Source organism: Sardina pilchardus, chromosome 4 (genome assembly GCF_963854185.1).
Source record: "Sardina pilchardus chromosome 4, fSarPil1.1, whole genome shotgun sequence".
NCBI classification, from domain to species: domain Eukaryota; kingdom Metazoa; phylum Chordata; class Actinopteri; order Clupeiformes; family Clupeidae; genus Sardina; species Sardina pilchardus.
In genome coordinates, this window is record NC_084997.1 from 33,530,006 (window position 1) to 33,554,844 (window position 24,839).

General features: G+C 48.3%; 4 protein-coding genes across 5 annotated transcripts in view; 2 read left to right on the forward strand and 2 right to left on the reverse strand.

Annotated features, from left to right (window-relative positions):
* Positions 1-3: 3 nt before the first annotated feature.
* LOC134078966 (zinc-binding protein A33-like) lies at positions 4-2,515 on the reverse strand. Its single transcript, XM_062535131.1, has 2 exons — positions 2,401-2,515; positions 4-896 (listed from the first exon to the last, which is right to left on the reverse strand). The coding sequence occupies exons 1-2, from the start codon at positions 2,420-2,422 to the stop codon at positions 352-354; spliced, it is 567 nt and encodes a 188-aa protein (XP_062391115.1). The 5' UTR covers positions 2,423-2,515; the 3' UTR covers positions 4-351.
* A 261-nt stretch (positions 2,516-2,776) lies between these two features.
* On the reverse strand, positions 2,777-6,595 carry LOC134079010 (E3 ubiquitin-protein ligase TRIM35-like). The gene is made up of 5 exons (XM_062535174.1): positions 6,585-6,595; positions 4,948-5,488; positions 4,771-4,866; positions 3,127-3,357; positions 2,777-2,830 (listed from the first exon to the last, which is right to left on the reverse strand). Exons 2-5 carry the CDS (start codon positions 5,341-5,343, stop codon positions 2,777-2,779), a joined length of 777 nt encoding a protein of 258 aa, XP_062391158.1. The 5' UTR covers positions 5,344-5,488; positions 6,585-6,595.
* Positions 6,596-10,954: 4,359 nt separating this feature from the next.
* LOC134078995 (SE-cephalotoxin-like) lies at positions 10,955-22,860 on the forward strand. Of its 2 annotated transcripts, none has more exons than XM_062535159.1 (6): positions 10,955-11,558; positions 12,526-14,373; positions 15,670-15,833; positions 16,908-17,056; positions 20,862-20,980; positions 22,018-22,860. In XM_062535159.1, the coding sequence occupies exons 1-6, from the start codon at positions 10,963-10,965 to the stop codon at positions 22,202-22,204; spliced, it is 3,063 nt and encodes a 1,020-aa protein (XP_062391143.1). In that variant the 5' UTR covers positions 10,955-10,962; the 3' UTR covers positions 22,205-22,860. The 2 variants fall into 2 exon arrangements, with proteins under 2 accessions (XP_062391143.1, XP_062391144.1); XM_062535160.1 differs by having other exon boundaries at positions 20,890-20,980.
* Positions 22,861-23,650: 790 nt separating this feature from the next.
* Positions 23,651-24,839, forward strand: part of LOC134079007 (intersectin-1-like) — a 30,719-nt gene continuing 29,530 nt past the window's right edge. The window contains exon 1 of the mRNA XM_062535172.1: positions 23,651-23,730. The gene's annotated coding sequence lies outside the window, so the exon portion shown is untranslated. The remainder of the gene's footprint in view (positions 23,731-24,839) is intronic.

The following is a 24,839-nucleotide window of genomic DNA, read 5'->3' on the forward strand; positions in this document are numbered from 1 at the left end:
AGTGAACCGTCTCTCCCTAAATGGGCTCTGATATAAGCAAGGTTAACTATCTAACTTCAGTGTGGTAAAACTTTAGCAATAGAGTTTACTTTATTTAAATGATCATGTTTATTTTTCCACCTCGATATTGAATTACACTCATTTTAGGCAAGTAATCTCGAAAGACAAAATCAGCATAATCAACGAGACAAAAACTGAGTTATACTTACTAAACCTTTTAAGTAAGAATAGCTATCAGATTTCACAGTGTATGGTATAAGGTGAGTGCATCATCATTGTCATCGTTTATCATACAGTTTTCTCCAGCTTCCCTCTCTGTGAGTCAGTTCTGGTGAAGAGGCAGAATCAGCTCTACCTGTGCTGCTCTACTCTTACTGAGGCCTTCACTGGGAGGATCCTCAGAGGAAGGAGTTTATGGGTAGTGTTTAAGTATGGAAACACTCTCTCAGTGAAAGTGTGTGTGAGAGTGTGTAAGTGTGTGTTATTATCAGGGTCAGAGAATGACAGCTGTCCTCTGTCCCAGTCCAGCTGCACTCTGATCCTCTGGAGTTTCTGCTTCACTGTGAGCAGAGTGGAGGGCTGTGGTGGAGCACAAGCTGCATATTTACCATCTTTATAAAACACAGACCACTCTCCACTCACATTATCATATTGTCCCTTCCTCTGAAAAGACTCTGCTTTCACACCCACACTCCACAGTGTGTTCTCTCCAACCTCCACATCCCAGAAGTGAGTCCCTGAGTTAAAGCCCACAGAGCCCAGGACACTGACATAGGAATCAAATCTCTCTGGGTTATCAGGACGCTGCTGTCTCTCATCACCCCATATCACACTGGTCAGATCCTCAGACAGGATGAGTTTTGGGTGTGCAGTGTTGGGATCCAGAGTCACAGGAGCTGCAGAGAGAAAGAACACACACATGAACTGAACACTGAGTGATGTGTGATGAGGATGTGAATGATGGTCATTATCAATAGGACTGAGCGATGAGTGATGAGGATGTGAATGATGGTCATTATCAATATGAGGATGTGAATGATGGTCATTATCAATAAGACTGAGTGATGAGGATGTGAATGATGGTCATTATCAATAGGACTGAGTGGTGTGTGATGAGGATGTGAATGATGGTCATTATCAATAGGACTGAGTGGTGTGTGATGAGGATGTGAATGATGGTCATTATCAATAGGACTGAGTGATGAGGATGTGCATGATGGTCATTATCAATAGGACTGAGTGATGAGGATGTGAATGATGGTCATTATCTATAGGACTGAGTGATGAGGATGTGAATGATGTACATTATCAATAGGACTGAGTGATGAGGATGTGAATGATGGTCATTATTAATAGGACTGAGTGATGAGGATGTGAATGATGGTCATTATCAATAGGACTGTGTGGTGTGTGATGAGGATGTGAATGATGGTCATTATCAATAGGACTGAGTGATGTGGATGTGAATGATGGTCATTATCAATAGGGCTGAGTGATGAGGATGTGAATGATGGTAATTATCAATAGGACTGAGTGATGAGGATGTGAATGATGGTCATTATCAATAGGACTGAGTGATGAGGATGTGAATGATGGTCATTATCAATAGGACTGAGTGATGTGGATGTGAATGATGGTCATTATCAATAGGGCTGAGGGATGAGGATGTGAATGATGGTAATTATCAATAGGACTGAGTGATGAGGATGTGAATGATGGTCATTATCAATAGGACTGAGTGATGTGTGATGAGGATGTGAATGTGAATGATGGTCATTATCAATAGGACTGAGTGATGTGTGATGAAGATGTGAATGATGGTCATCACCTATTATACAGTATAAATAAACAGACTTATTACGCTGGAAATCCAGAGTGTTCACGAAAGCTCCATTTGAATTGTCTGTGAGACACTCTGGTAATGAGTAATGATGCAAGTTACTTTTACCGCTTGCGTGACAAGGAACCAATCACATCAGTGTATCTGATATAGGCAGGCCATGAGGCGAGCTAAACAGATGACAACAGAGCTGCAACAAAGCAGTCGGTAAACATTGGTCGTCGTAGTGATATCCAATTGCCTCAAATCCGGAATCAGTCGGTAAACGTTGGTCATAGTGATATCCAATTGTGTGCAGTGAGATTTTCAAATGCATGCTTGGTGTTGCCCCTTGAGTTTTGCTATTTTCATTATTCGTGGCCAGATTCTTAATCTGGCAGTTTACAGGGTCTGGACTTTCCAGGCTAATTATCTATAGGACTAGAACCAAATGTGATGACACCTGTGTGTGTGTGTGTGTGTGTGTGTGTGTGTGTGTGTGTGTGTGTGTGTGTGTGTGTGTGTGTGTGTGTGTGTGTGTGTGTGTGTGTGTGTGTGTGTGTGTGCGTGCGTGCACTCACTGTACTGAATAGTCTCCAGCATCTTCTCCCAGACTCTGAACTTCAGGTTGCCCAGGTGCTTTGCCACATTGATCAGAGCTCCTGAAACCCTCTCTGGATCCTGCAGTGTGCACTGGGCTCTGGAATAACATTCAGGAGTCAGTGCTGCTGTGGGTTCAGAACCACAGAGAAGAGAGAGAGAGAGACAGGAGGCAGATCACTCACCTTTCCACTGTGCTCTTGTAGTTCTGGAAAATAGCAAATAAGAGAAGGGGTTAAACATTATTGGGCACACTGAATATGTCCCCACATGATTTCACAGACACACACCACACCAGCAACAACTCATAAAGATCACTGATACAAGCACTAAGGGCGCACTCACACTAGGTACGGTTCACCCGTACCGTACTGGAGCACGGTTGCCTCTGGTCCCTGGTCTGTGCTCACACTGCATATCAAACCGCACTTGGGTATGATTGAGTTGCTGTGTTCTAGAATCTTTATGCACCGTCTGATTGTTAATTGGAACGTTATTGCTTATTTCGTCATCAATGACATCCTGTGCTTACATGCGTACCGTACCAGAGTCCACCTCCTCCAAGCGTACTAGCATACCGTACCCCGGTACGGAACGAAACGATCACACTGGTCAAACGAACCGGACTTTAGGGGCCAAGTGTGCTCGAGTACGAATTGCCTAGTGTGAGTACGCCCTAACACACCTCATGACAGTGGAGCTCTTACCTGCAGGAATGTGATGTCATCAGCTCCCATCTTCTCTTCTATGGCTCTGATTGTGCATGAAAGAGATGAAATCTCTCTGCTCATCTTCTCAATCTTCTTCTTCATCATCTGACTCTTCTGCTCCTCTTCCTCCCTCAGTGCAGTTATCCTGGCAGCCTCTTCATCTCGTAGAAACTGGTGAAGCTTCTCAAACTCCTCCTTGATCTGCTTTTCTGTGTGCTGGACCTGAGTCTGGATTAAACCAATTCATGTTCATTTGTTTAATAGATGCTGCCCCTCCCCCCGCCCACAACATATTTGCTCATTAAATAACAGTAAAGAACTGGCAGTAGGGTTGCAACTGTTTCCTGTTTTTGTTAACAGTGCTGCTGTGACCGTATTTTCCTGTTAAATATATAACATTGTTGTTATATAACATGCACATTTTGGGGAAAACTGGAATCAACTAACAGTACACTTTTAAGAAAACATTTCCACATGGAACCTAAATAGATTCCATCCTTTGATGCAAATAAGGTGCCCAAAATGTTTCTAAATGGAACATTGCTAAAAAAGTTCTTAATGAGGAACCATAAAAGGTGCATTGTAATAGTTCTATGGAACCAACTAAAGTTTGTACCCAGAATGCCACAGCTCCAGTCCACATATTCTAAAAGAGATCATGTATCATCCTTACTGAAATTGAATCTTAAAATAAAACACATATCTGAGTGACAGCCATTAAGTAGATGCCCATCCAAACACCTTAATCCTATGCATAGGGTTTGAAATACTGGTTGTGCTGGAGGCAGTAAACTAATTTAGTTGAGCACTGTTGACATTGTGAAGATATAACTACCTTTGAAAAGTGTTAGTCTAATTAATACAGTACATAAACTTTTAAGGCCCAAGAATCTTCACCTTATCAGGCAAAAATCAACTCCCTCCCTGGAGGAAGTACACAGGCACATAACGCAAGTAAGCATTGAGTGCCCAATTTTGTGACTCTTCGAGGCGGACTTAAGTGTTGTGGATGGTCACCTAGTTTATGGTTTGTGGCACCAACAAACAATTACATGACAACATGACAACAACAGTATAGCCTGTAGTATCACTGTCTGTCACTAAATTATATTTTATTACAAGATTACATTTCAGTGAGACTTTAGCCTGGCTAACACCAGACTGAAATCAATCTTATGAGATTTAACATTAGTCTGGGGAGTCTGTGCTGTATTTTCTACTGCACAAGAGGCACTATCAATGGACATAGTTTAGATGACTCTGCACGCTTGGATAGTCCTTCAACCAGTCTGACCAACAATATACAGTAAATGCGTCTGGTGGATAAGCCAGTTTCTGATAGATTCCAGCAAACGTGGAAAGGAAGCAGAAACTGTAAATGTGCAGGTTTCCAGCCTGAGCTGCATGGCAAAATCCAATTGGGGGCAGATTGGGTTTGGTTCACCCAAAGATTGTTGAGCAAGATACTTCATCAGAAGCCACTTACGTGAATCCAGAAAACACAAGGGGGTGAGCAAAATCCCCATTTATGCAGAGCAGAGTTCCACTGAAGTCTATGTCCTCTGTGCTGTGTTAAGGGGGGGGGGGTTATGATTGTGTTTGTAAACTAACAGGCACAGTCTGCAAGGTGTCTGGTCTCACCTTGATATGTTTTGCTGTTTGATCACAGGTGACTTTAGTCTTCTCAAAGGTCTTCAGTTGCTTCTGTAATGGCTGCAGTTTGATCTTGAGCTCCTCCTGGAATAAATAACAGACCTCACTGTAGCCTGCAGCATCTGGTCCCCCTGTTACCATAATGAAAAGGGAAACCATTCTTACCTTGCGGTCAAGCGCTGCTTCATCAATAGGGTGAAACTTGTGGTTGGTGTGTCTTTTGGAGTCTCTGCACACCAGACACACAGGCTGTTCATCCTCCAGACAGAAGAGCTTGAGTTTCTCACTATGAAAACTGCAGAGCACCTCAGACCCTGATGAAGCTCTATGACTTCCCTCATTTAAGAAGGTCTCACACAGGTTCCTTAATGCCATGTTAGGAGGGTAAACCACTTTTGAGCACTTCCTCCTGCAGTAGGGACATTCTCTGGATCCTTTGCTCTCCCAGAACTGCTGCAGACAGGCTTTACAGATGCTGTGAGCGCAGGTCAACAACACAGGATTCTTGAAGATGTCACAGCACACATTACAGGTGAGGTCCTCCTCCAGTTTAGAAGTCATTTTGGCTACTGTAAAGTCTCTTCTCTGTTTGTTCTCCTCTCCTCAGCCTTATCACCAGCTTCACTTTTACTGACAGTCAGAACAGACGTGTCAGTCCCCAAACTACAGGAGAGCGTCTGGTGAATGACGGAGAATCAGGCAGGAACTATGGTAAAAAAAAAAAAAGGATTTTTAGTTGCCAGGCCAGTTTCTGGTATCTGCTGCCATCAGAGTTCAGTTCAAAATTCCAGTTGTGGGTGTGAACTGTATGGGGGTGAGCTAGAATTCAGCCAACTGTAGCTGCCAGAGACACAGGGACTAACTGACCACAAGGCCCAGTTTTCAAAAGTGATCTAGTGGGAATACGGATAACGGCTTAGATCAAATCTTGGAAATCATTTGTTTTTTAAAAGCAAAAGAGGGACTCTGAAATCAGATCAGCTCATATAATCCAATCCTACATTTGATCAGGATTAAACCTGCCCTTTGGTTTCCATGTGGAAAGAAATAGGAAAGTGGGAACACACACACACACACTCACACACACAACCGGTTACACACAGATAACAGTGACCTAGATTAGTCAATGGACTAGGGCCTTACACACTGCATGGTTGAACTTTGACCGTATCATGCGCAAGAGCAGCAAACTGGCAAAATGCAGCTACTCAGACAGGAGCTTTCCAATCTGAACCTGGGAATCGTCCAGCTTAATTATCCCAGTGAAGCTGACTGAAATGAGGTGCATTCAGACACAACAGTTCTAGGAACATCGCTGTACTAACTACTAACTGGAGAGGCTACCCCTAGAACTACACAATTCTACTACCTGGAGAGGCCACCCCTAGAACTACACAATTCTACTAACTGGACAGGCCACCCCTAGAACAGTTCTACTAACTGGAGAGGCTACCCCTAGATCTACACAGTTCCTTTTTTTCTGTTTGTATTCACACACGGTAACTCGGAGATGACTTCACACATCAGTAGCCCAATGATTACATGGACGGAAAGTAATGTAGCAGACAGCATTGCTATTTAGTTACTAGTTACTGAAATGTATTGACAAACTGAAGCTCTTGGTATCAAAAAAACATTTAAAAAAGAATCAGCATTCTCAATCAACATTTCTTGTCATCTGTCCATAAGGCATTTGTTGCTTGGCAGTAGGCAGTCTGCAGCCTTGTCATGCAGGATCCCATACTGAAGATGGCAACAATACAACGTTGTGGAAGAAGAAGAGGCTGTTCCCTGCAGCCTACATGCCAGATCCCGCTGCCTGATGTAGAGTGATGGCAATGAGGATCCCGCTGCCTGATGTAGAGTGATGGTAATGAGGATCCCGCTGCCTGATGTAGAGTGATGGTAATGAGGATCCCGCTGCCTGATGTAGAGAATGAGGATCCCGCTGCCTGATGTACAGAGTGACGGTAATGAGGATCCCGCTGCCTGACATAGAGTAACGGCAATGAGGACCCCACTGCGTAGAGCGGTGATAGTGAGGATCCCGCTGCCTGACGTAGAGTGATGGTAATGAGGATCCCGCTGCCTGACGTAAAGCGATGGCAATGAGGATCCCGCTGCGTAGAGCGGTGATAGTGAGGATCCAGCTGCCTGATGTAGAGTGATGGTAATGATGATCCCGCTGCCTGATGTAGAGTGACGGTAATGAGGATCCCGCTGCCTGATGTAGAGTGACGGTAATGAGGATCCCGCTGCCTGATGTAGAGTGACGGTAATGAGGATCCCGCTGCCTGATGTAGAGTGATGGCAATGAGGCCAGCACACGTAACGTGGGCAGAGCTGGTGTGCGCAACCCTCCGTGGTATTCAGTGTGTCTGCACAGTGAGCAGCAGTCCTGAACTGAAACACTGATCATAGTGTGTGCGTGTGTGCGTGTGTGCGTGTGTGTGTGTGTGTGTGTGTTTGTGTGTGCGTTTCTATGTGAATGTATAGCGTGTACATGAGTGAGCGTGTGTGTGTTTGAACGTGACTGTGTAGCGTGTACGGGAGTGAGCGTGTGTGTGTGTGTGTTTGTGTGTGTGTGAATAGTGTGTACATGAGTGAGCATGTGTGTGTTTAAATATGACTGTGTGTAGCATTTACACGAGTGAGCGTGAGTCTGTGTGTGTGTGTGTGTGTGTGTGTGTGTGTGTGTGTGTGTGTGTGTGGATAGCGTGTACATGAGTGAGCATGTGTGTGAGGGCTGACAGCAAACTAGACCTAAAGTCGTTGTGGTCTGCTGGCGCAGTGCCAGCTGTGTGAGAGTCTGTCCACATGAGTTTCCTCCGAACTGGCAGCAAACACTGTGACTCAGATTTACAGTAATCACACACCACTCAGAATCCTGTGTGTGTGTGTGTGTGGTGTCCGTGTGTGTGTGTGTGTGTGTGTGTGTGTGTGTGTGTGTGTGTGTTGTGTGTGTAGGTGTGTGTGTGTGTGTGTGTGTGTGTGTGTGGTGTATGTGGATGTGGTGTGTGTGTGTGTGGTGTGTGTGTCTGTGTGTGTGTGTGTGTGTGTGTGTGTGTGTGTGTGTGTGGTGTGTGTGTGTGGTGTCTGTGTGTTTGTGTGTGTGTGTGTGTGTGTGTGTGTGTGTGTGTGTGTGTGTGTGTGTGTGTGTGTGTGTGTGTGAGCACGACGCCAAAGATATGCCAGGCAGGGCACTGTACTGTATGTGTGCAGGTCATATAGCTCACATAGTGCTGCAGAACTGGACAGAACAAAAGTGTGGGTTCTAAAGCCATCACTGACAATATCACATTCAATTGGTTTGTATTGCAGAACTCTAAAAGGTCCTCTGAAGAGGGACTTTTTTTTATATGTGTATCGTGTAGTTCTCGTGTGTGTATGTGTGTGTGTGTGTGTGTGTGTGTGTGTGTAGGAGTGTGTTAGGCATGTGTACAGTATGTTATAGATAGAAGAGCAACAGAGGTTATCTTTTGTTTATCTTCAGAATACACGGGAATTGACCATTTTCATGAGCAAGACTGACATAACTTCCCGAAAACACCCACACACACACACACACACACACACACACACCCTTTCTCCCCCTCTGACACACATACCTTCCCCCCTCCCAAACACCAAATACACACTCCTTCTCCCTCTTTCAGTCTCTCTCTCTCACACACACACACACACACACACACACACTCCCAGTCTCCCACACACACATATATTGCCTGAGAGCGGAGAAGGCAGCAGCTGAGATCTGTCTGTGGTCGAGTGGTGTGCCCTGCAGTGCAGTCAGCTACTCCTGGACATCTGAGGTACAGTAGGACACCCGTCTTGTGATTGGCTTTGGGGAAAGTGAGTAAAGAAATGTATTTGTCCCCAAGTCTTCAGCTATAGATGTTACAAAGAGTCTGTTGATAACAAGTGTTATTGTGAATATCTGCAAGCATGCAAGTAGAGCCCTTATCAGTATAATAGGTTTTCTACATTACAGTTAAACAGTACAGATTTAGTACAATTATTTATTTAGTTCATCTTGCATATTGCATTGCTCTTATAACTATATAACTTCATTGTTATGCAATTTACTGGGGAAGATGAGTAACAATCACTTTCTTAAAGTTCATCAAGTGTGGGTTGCTTCTCATTGATTAGCATTGCACGTTACCTAATGTTATTTCTACAGGATTGCTGTGTTATTATGCAACTTCTGCTGTTGCTGGCATTTCTGTGTTGTATGCAACGGAGTGAGTGTTGTTTGCTTGTGATGACTGCAGAGTTTGCATTCTGCTCGTACTGTATGCATTTCATTTCACTGCTTATAATATGACACAGCTGAACTACTGTGTGCAGTTTGTTATGATGTAAAGCACAGTATGTTATGGTTTCTCTTTCATGGATCTGAATGTCCTCAGAGAAGCAGCTAGAAAGTGTTCACATACTCTAGTCTGTCAGAGTTCTCCTCAGTCTGTGGTCTCATATCCTTCAGTCATCTGTTTCCAGTTTCAGAGAGACTGAGGCTGTTGTTGTGCTAAGCAGCATGAGTTTGTTGAGCACATTATGTCCTTTCCTAAGCATAGCCGCTGCATGGTACTCCCATTGGCAAACGGATTGCTGAACTTAATACATGTTATGACAGTGTGTGTGTGTCTGTGTGTCCTTTTTTTCCTGTCTAGGATATTGGGGGTTGTGCTCTGGTTATAACGTAAACACTGAATTATAACAGCAACCCCCCCCCCCCCCCTTTTTCTTTTAGCCAATGCCCTCCTGATCCTTTGACGCCCCGCCCCCCAGACACCCTCAACAAATTGAAAAAGAAAACATTTCGGGTACACTGTGTGTAGGCTATATATCCATTCCCAAACCCACGCCCACTCATGCTATATTGCTTTCATAATAAATTAGCCGTTTTGGTTTCTTCTGGATTTATAAGAACGTTTCCCTATGAGCCTGTTTTATAGGTCTAATTAAGCAGATGTATCTCACTGTTAAGTAATAGGAGGCTGGTTGGATAATAGAAAAACACTACCATGGTGCACAGCATTGGTTGTAATGTAGTTTACACTATAGGAACATTATGGGCCTCTCTCAACATCCCTCCTCGATCCTCCAGACTCGTTCCCACTGATCTATAGCACTGGATAGATTATCCCATTGTTGCCACCCCATCATTCTTTATCTTGACCAGTGAGAACGAGGAAGTGAGGATCTATAAAACACGAATGAGAGGCACCCTATATGTAGGCGTAGGCTGAGTTGTGACACTCCCAGTGCCCCCCTAGCTTGTACGTACAAACACCCCTCAGGGCGGGGTACCGTCCCCCGTTGAGGAACCCTGCCCTAAACCAACCCCCTGTGAGGGCCAGGAGGCTCTGCGTGTCTAGAGGTCTGTGAGAGCCAGGAGGTTCTGCGTGTCTAGATGTCTAGAGGTCTGTGAGAGCCAGGAGGTTCTGCGTGTCTAGATGTCTAGAGGTCTGTGAGGGCCAGGAGGTTCTGCGTGTCTAGATGTCTAGAGGTCTGTGAGGGCCAGGAGGTTCTGCGTGTCTAGATGTCTAGAGGTCTGTGAGGGCCAGGAGGTTCTGCGTGTCTAGAAGTCTGTGAGGACCAGGAGGTTCCGCGTGTCTAGATGTCTGTGAGGGCCAGGAGGTTCTGCGTGTCTAGCCGGCTGTTAGTTTGGCATCCTGATGAGTTAACCAGTGCACATGCATGTGTCAGAAATACGAGACCCTCGAGGAAAGCTGTGATTTACTGAAATACTGAGCTCTCCAACGCCAGCCAATGAGCAGCGCTGGCTGTTCCATGATATGAATGTACAGGCCTTCAGACGTTGTTTAGATTGGACACTATGGACAGACATTATAGTATATCAAAGTGACAGAGACTGGGAATAGCATTAGACTCAAACTTGGCTCCTCATAGGCCCACATAGTGTGTGTGTGTTGTGTGTATGACTGTTTGTGTGTGTGTGTGTGTGTATGACTGTGTGTGTGTATGACTGTGTGTGTGTGTGTGTGTGTGTGTCAGATAGGACTGCTTTGGCTTGTGTCGGGACATAGTTAGTCCTTAATGTATGTGTGTGTGTGTGTGTGTGTGTGTGTGTGTGTGTGTGTGTGTGTGTGTGTGTGTGTGTGTGGTGTGTGTGTGTGTGTGTGGTGTGTTTCCTGTGTCCAGACAGGGGTGGGGATGGCTACCCTGAAGATCTGCGTGTCATTGCTGTGTGTCATCCTGCTGAGCGTCCTGATTGGTCGATCACAAGTCCAAGCCGGTGACGGTGAAGCTGAAGCACAAGCTGCTGCGCTGCTGATGGACGAGACCACCTCGAGTTTCTCGGCCACTCGCGCGAGTCTGACTGCTCTGGCCGACGCCGCCAACACGCTCACTCACTCCCACGACCGAAGCGCACTAAAAGACGGCATGGAGGCCTTCGACGGCGTCGCCAAGCTCGTTCCCTTCATCGAAGCGTTCGGCTCGCTCGTGCGCTTCGCGTGCGGCTCCGGCGCTAAGAGCGGCGATCACGCGACGTACGTCAAGAGGCGATTCAGGCAGGTCAGCAGGGAGCTGGACTCCCTCTCCGCCCCCCAGGTGCGGCCGCTCCCCGGCCTGCCTCTCTGGCCGAGCGCGGAGGAGGGGGTCGTGCTGAACGCCTGGGCCCAGCTGGAGCAGCTCGTCTCCAGCCTCGCCGTGGCCGAGACCCCCGCGGAGAGGACCAGGGCGGCGGAGAGGTTCACCGGCTACTACGAGAGCAGGGGAACAGAGGACGGCGTGATGAGCTTCCACAGGTATGAGCAAATACTATGAGGTAATCGCATTTCTTAAACTAGAAAAGCACTCAGAGAGCGCAGACCTCCGCCTGTATTGTTCTTCCTTGGTTGTCATACATTTGAACCTAAACTATTCAGATTGCCACCACGTGGCCATACCATGCCATTACCAGGCATCCCAACCTGCAAAAAGTCATTTCAGGGAGGTATCCCTACACCGGGAGATTTTAAGTAATTTGCGGGCATCAGTGAGTCGCTATTAATATGCGGGAGACTCCCGGAACTTCCGGGAGACTTGGGATGTCTGCATTACACCACTAAGCGACAAACATAACCGCCTTCTGAATCCAAACAGTGATACAGATCACTCCCAAAATGTAATTGTTTCTTCCTTGGGTCATTTCAGACCTTCCCTGAAAATTTCATCGAAATCCATCCATAACTTTTTGAGTTATCTTACTAACAAACAGACAGGCAAACAAACAGACAGACAAACAAACAAACAAACAAACAAACCCCAATGAAAACATAACCTCCTTGGCGGAGGTAATAAACCTAGTTTATTACACAAAATAGACATATCCCAGGATTATGAATAAATAAGGCTTTAAAACAAAAGTGGCAATTGCTGGAAAATCATTCATTCATTCAATCAGTCAGTCATTTTGACCAATCAGGCTTCTTGAGCAGCCGTGGGGCAGCTGTGGCCTACTGGTTAGGGCTTCGGGCTTGTAACCGGAGGGTTGCCGGTTCGATCTCCGACCAGTCCACAGCTGAAGTGCCCTTGAACAAGGCACCTAACCCCTCACTGCTCCCCAAGCACCGCTGGTTGGGCAGGCAGCTCACTGCTCTGGGTCGTGTGATTCACCTCACTGTGTGTTCACTAATTTGGTTAAATTGGGTTAGATGCAGAGAACTGAATTTCCCTCACGGGATCAAAAAAGTATATATTCTATTCTTATTCATTCCATATCTACTCCCACAGGCGCGTCACCGAGAGCAGCCCGGTGAGGGGGGGCAGTCTGCTGCAGCTGATCTGGGAGCAGTCCGAGGGGGACGTGCGCGTGCTGACGCGGTTCTCGTCCTACGTCACGGCTCTGATGATCCGAGGGTCCTTCGTCAGCGCCATCTACGACAAGCTGAAGAGCGACCGTCGTGCCGACCCGCAGAGGGCTCCAACGGCCGCAGAGCGTCTGCTCTCGCTCTCGAAGTTCGTCCGGCGGAGACTTCTCGACTGCGCGGACGGCTACGCGGCGTGGGTCAGAAAGGACGTGGAGGAGATCATGAGCCGTCCGTTCTCAGAGGTCCGGTCGATGGCCACGGACATCAAGGCACACCTGGATGCCAAGTTCAACTGGTTTACCTGGACGGTCATCGTCCTGGACTCCAGCTTGGATTACGGGTTCACGTACGGAGACTTCGTCACGTTGCGTTCTCAGGGGCGGACGGTCTACCTCGTCCCCCGCAGCAGAGAGGCCGAGGTGGACGCAGCTCGCCGTGCACAAGCGCGTCAGAAGATGAAGAATAGTCCCGTCTGCCCCATGGTGCAGGAGGACATGACAGAGGGGTTCCCCAGTGGCCTGGTGAAGCAGATGGCTTTTGCTCACGCCATCTCCGAGTCTTTGGACTACACGACCGTCGGCGATACCGTCACTGAGAACTGCTATTCAACCTTCGTGTTCATAACGACAGGAACATACACCAACACCGTTGTTCTGAAGGGCATGGAGAGTCTTAAGTACCCCAGCTGCTCAACGCTACAGTGTCGCCACGGAACTTGTAGGCAAGCGGAGAACTCTTCCACAGGATTCTGTCTATGTGAGCCCAGGTTCTATGGTCGCAGTTGTGAGAACGACGTCTGGAATGAAATCAGGAACTCGAGAGCCTTGGAGGAAAAGATCAACTCCATCAACGTCAACCCTGTTCCAGACATAACTGCAGTTTACTTCCGGGTTCAGGAACTAGCACGGCACGCTGAGGCACGAGAGAGATTTCAGTGGGTGAAGCTACGCTACCAGGATGTGATGGATAAACTGTCCTTTGTAAGCCATCAGGCCGCTTCGTTGAAAAGACATCAGATTTCTACGGATAGATTTGTCTCAAATTTCGGAGCCGTTGTAAAGACAGAGGAGGCGTTTACGTATCTCCTGTTCCAGTTCGACAACATGTTAAGAGGGAATAAAGGGGAGGAGGACTCGAGCCTTCTGGAGGCTTTACGAGAGCTGCTCTTGCATCCTAAAGATCCGTCAGTCCAGCCGCACGATCCGATAGCCTGCTCGGCCTCCTACGCGGAAAAACTGGACGACTTTGTCAAGTCCGTGACCACCCTTAGGTCGGAGGGTGTCTCAGCCTGGCAGACCTATTTCACATTTGTGTACGGTAAACCCATAGAAGCTTCTTTTGTAAATACTGTAAAGGACATGTCCGTGGGCTCTGGGTGTGGTCCTCTCAGCGCCGATCACCTGATCAACAGCTACTGCCAGAGGCCGCACCACAGCGCCGAGCGGCAGCGCGTCCAGCTCAGATGTTCCGGAGGCTTCCGGGCGTTCCCAGAGACGGCGCAGTGTTCCGACGGACGGTGGAGCGCCCTGCCCGTGTGCTACACGGAGCCCAGGAACGGCGCCACGCGGTGCAGAGCGGAGAACGGCACCACGGTGTGCGAGGCGTCGTGTGACGACGACGGCGCCGCCCTGCTGGTGAGCGGGGAGCGCGCGGAGGTGTACCGCTGCACTAGCGCCCCCTGCAGGCCCTTCAGCCCGGCCGGCCCGTGCGCCGGACCACGCTGCTCCAGCAGCCGCACCTGCGAGGACGACCAGGTGTGCGACGGCGGCAGGTAAATCACTATGTGTGTGTGTGTGTGTCTGGACAACGAGGTGTGCGACGGCGGCAGGTAAAGCACTATGTGTGTGTGTGTGTGTCTGTGTGTGTGTGAGGACAACGAGGTGTGCGACGGCGGCAGGTAAAGCACTATGTGTGTGTGTGTGTGTGTGCGTGTGTGTGTGCCAGGACAACGAGGTGTGCGACGGCGGCAGGTAAATCATTATGTGTGTGTGTGTGTGTGTGTGTGTCTGTGCGTGTATGTGCGTGTGTGTGTGCCAGGACAACGAGGTGTGCGACGGCGGCAGGTAAATCACTATGTGTGTGTGTGTGTGTGTGTGTCTGTGTGTGTATATGTGCGTGTATGTGCGTGTGTGTGTGCCAGGACAACGAGGTGTGCGACGGCGGCAGGTAAATCACTATGTGTGTGTGTGTGTCTGTGTGTGTGTGTGTGCCAGGACAACGAGGTGTGCGACGGCGGCAGGTAAGTCACAGTGTGTGTGTGTGTGTGTATGTGTGTGTGTGCGTGTGTGTGTGCCAGGACAACGAGGTGTGCGACGGCGGCAGGTAAATCACTATGTGTGTGTGTGTGTGTGTGTGCCAGGACAACGAGGTGTGCGACGGTGGCAGGTAAGTCACTATGTGTGTGTGTGTGTCTGTGCGTTTGTGTGTGCCAGGACAACGAGGTGTGCGACGGCGGCAGGTAAATCATTATGTGTGTGTCTGTGCGTGTGTGTGTGCCAGGACAACGAGGTGTGCGACGGCGGCAGGTAAATCATTATGTGTGTGTGTGTGTCTGTGCGTGTGTGTGTGCCAGGACAACGAGGTGTGCGACGGTGGCAGGTAAGTCACAGTGTGTGTGTCTGTGTGTGTGTGTCTGTGCGTGTGGGTGTGCCAGGACAACGAGGTGCACGACGGCAGCAGGGGTGTAACAGTACATAAAAATCAGAGTTTGGTGTGTACCTCAGTTTTGAAGTCAGTTTGGTTAATTTATGTGTGTGCGTGTGTGTGTGGGTATGTGCGTGTGTGTGTCTGTCCGAGGACAACGAGGTGTGCGACGGTGGCAAGTGTATAAGGGGTGTAACGGTAAATAAAAATCAGTGTTTGGTGTGTACCTCAGTTTTGAAGTCATGGTTTGGTTAATTTGTGTGTGTGTGTATGTGCGTGTCTCTCTCTCTCTCTCTCTGTGTGTGTGTGTGTGTGTGTATGTGCGTGTGTCTCTCTCTCTCTCTCTCTCTGTGTGTGTGTGTGTGTATGTGCGTGTGTGTCTCTCTCTCTCTCTCTCTCTGTGTGTGTGTGTGTGTGTCTACAGGTGTGTGGACGGCTGCAGTGGTTCACCCTGCGGTGCCAATGCCGTGTGCTCCACCTTCCACCACGTGCCCGTGTGCACCTGCGTGGGCCCCTGGGTCAAGAACCGAGCGCAGCAGTGCAGCTCTCCCAGCATGCACTGGGCCCAGCCCACGCACACACCTAACGGTCAGTTCAGCGCTTAACGCGCATGTCTATGGGGGTCAGTGTAGAATATGCATGTCTGTGGGGTCAGTGTAGAATGTCTAAGCTGCATGTCTGTTATGTCTGTGGTTTCAGTGTAGAATATGCATGTCTGTGGTTTCAGTGTAGAATATGCATGTCTGTGGTTTCAGTGTAGAATATGCATGTCTGTGGGGTCAGTGTAGAATATGCATGTCTGTTATGTCTGTGGTTTCAGTGTAGAATATGCATGTCTGTGGGGTCAGTGTAGAATATGCATGTCTGTTATATCTGTGGGTTCAGTGTCTACCATGAATGTCTGATATGTCAGTTGGTTCAATGTCTAACCTGCACGTCTGATACATGTACTGTATGTCAGTTGGTTCAATGTCTAACCTGCATGTCTGATGTCAGTTGGTTCAATGTCTAACCCGCATGTCTGAAATGTCAGTTGGTTCAGTTGGTACAACATCTAAGCTGCATGTCTGATATGTCAGTTGGTTCAATGTCTAACCTGCATATCTGATATGTCAGTTGGTACAATGTCTAACCCGCATGTCTGTGGGTTAAGTGTCGAACAAGCATGTCTAGGCTCTTCTATTTGTCATTAATTTCGTTGTGAATTTTAGCAAACGTCTGTCTATCCATCTATCTGCCTATTTGTCTATCTCTTGTCTTTCTATACTATAAGTACTGTACATTACTCTAGTCATCTGTGTGTGTACTGTACTGTATGTGGTTCTTTGTGTTTATGGAAAGTTCCAATATACTATACTACCTTTCTTGTCATGAAGTTTAGTTTGTTTTTAGCTAGTTAGTTTATTAGTTGCACTAACAGTTTCTTACGCTTTCATCATACATGATCACAGGCACGGGATAGCACAACAAGCATACATATTTCAGACACCTTAGTCATTTGACACAGGCAGGGGTTTGGGGTTTTAACCAGTTGTCACACACACAGCCATGCATCATTGTTTACAAACAGCCATGCATCATTGTGTACATACAGCCATGCATCATTGTGTACATACAGCCATGCATCATTGTGTGTTAATGGGATGGGATCTGCTCATGCAGGCACTGTTAAAACCCCCTCTGGCAAGCGGGTGTGTCGGGCTCTAGGACCCAGCGGAGACTGGCACGCTGGTTGGGTCTACACGGTGGCTGGGCGGGACTCCTGCCTCTTTGGCTACGATGGCAAAACAATGAGAGCCGCCAAGTATGAGGTACGCTCACCAAGATCAAGGACTGTGCCTTTAAAGAAAAAAAAAATGGTAGCAATGGTAACATGGTGTGCCTTGTTATCTGATATTAACATAGAAGGTATGCACTGTGGTCTGCCAAACACATGCTCAGATGCCCTTCATTTAGAGTCGCAGCACTGCTGACTTGAATTGTATGTAATACAACACCACATGTGCCAGAATTACAAAGTGGAATTATAAAAGTGTGTGTGTGTGTGTGTGCGTGTGTGTGCGTGTGCGCGTGTGCGTGTGCGCGTGTGTGTGTGTGCGCTCCGGTGTAGTTGCTGTTGGACCCCTGTGAGAGTAAAGGTTACCTGTGTGTGTGTGTGTGTGCTCCGGTGTAGTTGCTGTTGGACCCCTGTGAGAGTAAAGGTTACCTGTGTGTGTGTGTGTGTGTGCGTGCTCTGGTGTAGTTGCTGTTGGACCCCTGTGAGAGTAAAGGTTACCTGTGTGTGTGTGTGTGTGTGTGTGTGTGTGTGCGCTCCGGTGTAGTTGCTGTTGGACCCCTGTGAGAGTAAAGGTTACCTGTGTGTGTGTGTGTGTGTGTGTGCGCTCCGGTGTAGTTGCTGTTGGACCCCTGTGAGAGTAAAGGTTACCTGTGTGTGTGTGTGTGTGTGTGCGCTCCGGTGTAGTTGCTGTTGGACCCCTGTGAGAGTAAAGGTTACCTGTGTGTGTGTGTGTGCGCTCCGGTGTAGTTGCTGTTGGACCCCTGTGAGAGTAAAGGTTACCTGTGTGTGTGTGTGTGTGTGTGTGTGCTCCGGTGTAGTTGCTGTCGGACCCCTGTGAGAGTAAAGGTTACCTGTGTGTGTGTGTGTGTGCTCCGGTGTAGTTGCTGTTGGACCCCTGTGAGAGTAAAGGATACCTGTGTGTGTGTGTGTGTGCGTGCTCTGGTGTAGTTGCTGTTGGACCCCTGTGAGAGTAAAGGTTACCTGTGTGTGTGTGCTCCGGTGTAGTTGCTGTTGGACCCCTGTGAGAGTAAAGGTTACCTGTGTGTGTGTGCTCCGGTGTAGTTGCTGTTGGACCCCTGTGAGAGTAAAGGTTACCTGTGTCTGTGTGTGCGCGTGTGTGTGTGTGCGTGTGTGTGTGTGTGCGCTCCGGTGTAGTTGCTGTTGGACCCCTGTGAGAGTAAAGGTTACCTGTGTGTGTGTGCTCCGGTGTAGTTGCTGTTGGACCCCTGTGAGAGTAAAGGTTACCTGTGTCTGTGTGTGCGCGCGTGTGTGTGTGTGTGTGTGTGTGTGTGTGCTCCGGTGTAGTTGCTGCTGGACCCCTGTGAGAGTAAAGGTTACCTGTGTGTGTGTGCTCCGGTGTAGTTGCTGTTGGACCCCTGTGAGAGTAAAGGTTACCTGTGTGTGTGTGTGTGTGTGTGTGCGCTCCGGTGTAGTTGCTGTTGGACCCCTGTGAGAGTAAAGGTTACCTGTGTGTGTGTGTGTGTGTGTGTGTGCTCCGGTGTAGTTGCTGTTGGACCCCTGTGAGAGTAAAGGTTACCTGTGTGTGTGTGTGTGTGTGTGTGCTCCGGTGTAGTTGCTGTTGGACCCCTGTGAGAGTAAAGGTTACCTGTGTGTGTGTGTGTGTGTGTGTGCTCCGGTGTAGTTGCTGTTGGACCCCTGTGAGAGTAAAGGTTACCTGTGTGTGTGTGTGTGTGTGTGTGTGTGCTCCGGTGTAGTTGCTGCTGGACCCCTGTGAGAGTAAAGGTTACCTGTGTGTGTGTGTGTGTGTGCTCCGGTGTAGTTGCTGCTGGACCCCTGTGAGAGTAAAGGTTACCTGTGTGTGTGTGTGTGTGTGTGTGTGTGTGTGCTCCGGTGTAGTTGCTGTTGGACCCCTGTGAGAGTAAAGGTTACCTGTGTGTGTGTGTGTGTGTGTGTGTGTGTGTGTGTGTGTGCTCCGGTGTAGTTGCTGCTGGACCCCTGTGAGAGTAAAGGTTACCTGTGTGTGTGTGTGTGTGTGTGTGTGTGTGTGTGTGTGTGTGTGTGTGTGTGTGCTCCGGTGTAGTTGCTGCTGGACCCCTGTGAGAGTAAAGGTTACCTGTGTGTGTGTGTGTGTGTGTGTGCTCCGGTGTAGTTGCTGCTGGACCCCTGTGAGAGTAAAGGTTACCTGTGTGTGTGTGTGTGTGTGTGTGTGTGTGTGTAGTTGCTGCTGGACCCCTGTGAGAGTAAAGGTTACCTGTGTGTGTGTGTGTGTGTGTAGTTGCTGCTGGACCCCTGTGAGAGTAAAGGTTACCTGTGTGTGTGTGTGTGTGCTCCGGTGTAGTTGCTGTTGGACCCCTGTGAGAGTAGAGGTTACCTGTGTGTGTGTGTGTGTGTGTGTGTGTGTGTGTGTAGTTGCTGTTGGACCCCTGTGAGAGTAAAGGTTACCTGTGTGTGTGTGTGTGTGTGTGTGTGTGTGTAGTTGCTGTTGGACCCCTGTGAGAGTAAAGGTTACCTGTGTGTGTGTGTGTGTGTGTGTGTGTGTGTAGTTGCTGTTGGACCCCTGTGAGAGTAAAGGTTACCTGTGTGTGTGTGTGTGTGTGTGTGTGTGTGTAGTTGCTGTTGGACCCCTGTGAGAGTAAAGGTTACCTGTGTGTGTGTGTGTGTGTGTGTGTGTGTGTAGTTGCTGCTGGACCCCTGTGAGAGTAAAGGTTACCTGTGTGTGTGTGTGTAGTTGCTGCTGGACCCCTGTGAGAGTAAAGGTTACCTGTGTGTGTGTGTGCTCCTGTGTAGTTGCTGCTGGACCCCTGTGAGAGTAAAGGTTACCTGTGTGTGTGTGTGTGTGTGTGTGTGTGTGTGTGTGTGTGTAGTTGCTGTTGGACCCCTGTGAGAGTAAAGGTTACCTGTGTGTGTGTGTGTGTGTGTGTGTGTGTGTGTGTGTGTAGTTGCTGTTGGACCCCTGTGAGAGTAAAGGTTACCTGTGTGTGTGTGTGTGTGTGTGTGTGTGTGTGTAGTTGCTGCTGGACCCCTGTGAGAGTAAAGGTTACCTGTGTGTGTGTGTGTGTGTGTGTGCTCCGGTGTAGTTGCTGTTGGACCCCTGTGAGAGTAAAGGTTACCTGTGTGTGTGTGTGTGTGTGTGTGTGTGTGCTCCGGTGTAGTTGCTGTTGGACCCCTGTGAGAGTAAAGGTTACCTGTGCGTGTGTGTGTGTGTGTGTGTGTGTGTAGTTGCTGTTGGACCCCTGTGAGAGTAAAGGTTACCTGTGTGTGTGTGTGTGTGTGTGTGTGTGTAGTTGCTGTTGGACCCCTGTGAGAGTAAAGGTTACCTGTGTGTGTGTGTGTGTGTGTGTGTGTGTGTGTGTGTGTGTGTGTGTGTGTGTAGTTGCTGTTGGACCCCTGTGAGAGTAGAGGTTACCTGTGTGTGTGTGTGTGTGTGTGTGTGTGTGTGTAGTTGCTGTTGGACCCCTGTGAGAGTAAAGGTTACCTGTGTGTGTGTGTGTGTGTGTGTGTGTGTGTAGTTGCTGTTGGACCCCTGTGAGAGTAAAGGTTACCTGTGCGTGTGTGTGTGTGTGTGTGTGTGTGTAGTTGCTGCTGGACCCCTGTGAGAGTAAAGGTTACCTGTGTGTGTGTGTGTGTGTGTGTGTGTGTGTGTGTGTGTGTGTGTGTAGTTGCTGTTGGACCCCTGTGAGAGTAAAGGTTACCTGTGTGTGTGTGTGTGTGTGTGTGTGTGTGTGTGTGTGTGTGTGTAGTTGCTGCTGGACCCCTGTGAGAGTAAAGGTTACCTGTGTGTGTGTGTGTGTGTGTGTGTGTGTGTGTGTGTGTGTAGTTGCTGCTGGACCCCTGTGAGAGTAAAGGTTACCTGTGTGTGTGTGTGTGTGTGTGTGTAGTTGCTGCTGGACCCCTGTGAGAGTAAAGGTTACCTGTGGATCCCCGGAGGCCCCCACTCTGACTCCATGTGGGCGGGCTACACCACAGACACGTCAGGCAGGATGCTGTTCGTGTGCAGGTGAGTACAACACCACAGACACAGACACAGGCACCACAGACACAGGCACCAGGCACCACAGACACCAGGCACCACAGACACCACAGACGCCAGGCACCACAGACACCACAGATGCCAGGCACCACAGACACAGACAACACAGACACCAGGCACCACAGACAACACAGACACCAGGCACCACAGACACAGACAACACAGACACCAGGCACCACAGACACCACAGACACGTCAGGCAGGATGGTGTTCGTGTGCAGGTGAGTACAACACCACAGACACAGGCACCACAGGCACCACAGACACAGGCACCACAGACACAGACCACCAGGCACCACAGACACAGGCACAGACCACCAGGCACCACAGACACCAGATAACACAGACACCAGGCACGACAGACACAGACACCAGGCACCACAGACACAGACACCGGGCACCACGGACAACACAGACACCAGGCACCACAGACACCAGGCACCACAGACACAGACACCAGGCACCACAGACACCAGAGACACCAGACACCACAGACCACCAGGCAGCACAGACACCAGGCACCACAGACACTAGGCACCAGACACCACAGACACATGCACCACAGACACCAGGCACCACAGACACCAGACACCACAGACACACCAGGCACCACAGACCACCAGATAACACACACACCAGGCAGCACAGACACCAGGCACGACAGACACAGACAACACAGACACCAGACACCACGGACGCCAGGCACCACAGATACAGACAACAGAGACATCAGGCACCACACAGACACAGATACCAGAGACACGTCAGGCAGGATGGTGTTCGTGTGCAGGTGAGTACAACACCACAGACACCAGGCACCACAGACACTACAGACACAGACACCACAGGCGCTAGGTAGGATGCTGTTTCTGTGCAGGCGAGTAGAACAGTATTAAAGACACAGCACCTTTAACTGATCCATTGTTCATTTAAAAAAAAACATTCTGTTGTCATTTCTCCACCAGACACCATACTGTTTTTAACTGGCGTGGTTGTGTTTTCAGTTGGTGGGAAGACTATATGGACAGCAAGCGCGGCTTCTCCGGGACGCTGGTCCAGACCTCAGAGGGGTACAAGTGCACCATCGCTCTCAACCGAGCCGCTCACACCACCTCCAGCTACCTGACGCTAGTGCGGGTGCAGTCCTGCCAAGCCTCATCACCAGTGGATCGGGTACACAGCCATTTGTAGCTGGGACTAGCAGCATCAACCCACTACAGTGGATGGAGCACTGTTGTTGAACAGGGATTAGCATAAACCCCATGGACATTGAACAGCACACTGTTATGTTGAACTGAAACTAGCATAAACTAGCCTAACTTCGCAGAGTCTGGCCTACTGTAGATCGTTTATTTCCTGGTTGGTGGACGCTTGTCTGAAGTTTGAAATCATTGGAGTTCCATCACTAACGTTAAGTAATGACTTTTGTTAACCATGGGGGACACAGCGATAATGATAGGCTTGAAACTTACAGTTTTTTACGATTGTTTACACACTAAAATAAAAATGTTCACACAAAGGAGCAAAACACCTCCACAGAGTTTCAAAACATTAACACACAGTGATTTGTAAAACTCTACACACATTTCCACACCTTAGACACAGATAAGAGGTTACTTCCTTGTCATTACAAAGCCCCGGATTGCCAATGACTACACTAATGAACAAATTGGATAATCAGAGTCAAAGTGTATGTACTTTATGCAGTAGTTTTTATTTGTCTACAGATTTTATTTGTTTAAATGATTTCATTGTTGATTGATTACTGTAGCTGATTATGGTAAGAAATACTGTAAGTATTGAAATAAATACTTTCAGTATATAATAAATATTTTCAGTCTACAGCATCAGTGTTGTGCAGTGCAAGTGCAAGTGTATAGACCTATCTGTGTACATTTGTCCTATGTCGAACTAATCATGAAGAATGTTGTGGGTTTGTCAATATTTTTTTGACATCTAAATTATCCCTTACATAACAATGTCTGGGCAAAAATCTACTGTATACATGTGTAGCATAGCCTACCCTGTCCCTCTACGTGCCACTTCATCTTGCCCTAACTATTTTCTCATATCTTTCCTTCTCCTCTTCCTTTTCCAGGTGTCTTTTATTAGCTTTCCTCTACAGTTCACTGTTCTCTGTTTATCAGCCCTCTCCTCCTTTTCCTCATCCTCCTTGTATGGTTTGGCCTCATTACTGTAAATATATTTGGGGTTTCAATCTACAGTCTGACTGCAGTGTCTGTCTTTCACCACCAGGGCGCCCCCTCGGTCCATATGGTGTCTGCACTAACATTAGCATGCATTGTCGTGTTTATTCAAACACTTTCTTCGTCTGCGTTTGCTATTCCTCCTCAAGCTTTTTATTCCCTACAACAAATGTTTTCTATTAGAGATCCATGTAAGTAATTATGCACCCTCCCAATGCAATCATTAGAAACGTTTTCTGTCCAACAAATGTGAACAAATCTGATACAAAACAGAATGTGTGTGTGTGTGTGTGTTTCATTTAAGCTAGGGGCTAGTCATGGCATTAGCACATGAGAGTTTCATTGGCTCTTGTGCCTGTCTGTCATCCTAATCAGGCTGGGGCAAGCTGAAGCCAGTGCGCATGTCAGCTTGCCCGTAAAGAAAGCAACCCGCAGCAATCGACCCCGCACCGCTTACCACAATGAATGAGCCGTCTCACTGATGTGATTAATGATGAGGTTCGGCATGAGGTAAGACCGGGTCGGTGGCGTTTTTATTTTATTCTTGATGTCTATACATTCAGTGAATTATTCAATAATTTGCAGCCTCTTACGCTACAAGAAGCGGGGATTGACGCGACCAAAGACAGAGAGGCAGAGAGGCAGAGATGCATAGTGCCCGCAAATCAAGGAGGTCACCCTGGTCGGCTAGTGATCATAGTCTGAGCACCTTGTAGCCTAGGCTATTATGGATTTGACCAGAGCTACACAGCTGATTCGAAGACATGAATACCCTGTGCGCAAGCTGACTAATAATATTGTAGGAATGAATTGTAGCCCAACCTATTTTCGCCCATGGTTTTTTTTATGTAATCAAAGCGAGTCGTTCAACGCTTAGGCTCTGAGATTTGGCCCATTGAAGGGCAGAAACTGGGTTAGCTTGTCATCTGCAACGCACCGACAAAGGGTGAGGTTTTGGTGACCCACCACGATTGTGTTCTTTTAAGGATGCTGTCGCAAGTGGCTCACGCGTACTCCAATTCCACTCTCAGTCACGTTTGTTTTGGATGTGGCAACAATCAGGCTCTTTTGTCATCAGCGAACGAGCGAATGAGCGCTTGTTTTCAAATGTCAGCGTCCGGTGGCCTTCAGAAAACAAATCTCCGGCTTAATCATGGCTACAGCGCGGACGTAACGGGACATTGGTGTAGCCTGCATGCGCTAACTAACGCTGCTGTAATGTCAAACCGGGGGTTGTAGCCTTACGGCGACATCCGGGCATGGCGTGGCGTAGACTGGGCTGTTCATACCGCACTGAATTTTTAATGCGTCGGGTCAACCACTGACAGCCGCCGAAACCGGCATCGTGGGAGAAGACAACTGTGCGCTTCTATCTACCTGTGTTTGTAGCCTAATCGTTGCCATCTCATTGCTGTAGTCGCTCTCTCTCTCTGCCCGCGGTTCCTTATCTCTCCTTATTTCTTTGTCGCCTCTCCCGTTTCCTCTCCTCTCTTCTCCTCTCTCCATCCCTCCCTCGTGGTTTAATTTCACACGTCCTTGCGGTGACATTGGCCGTAGTCACAGCCCGTGCTCTGAAGAACCCGGGGGAAAAGAGACAGAGAGAGAGAGAGAGGGGGGGG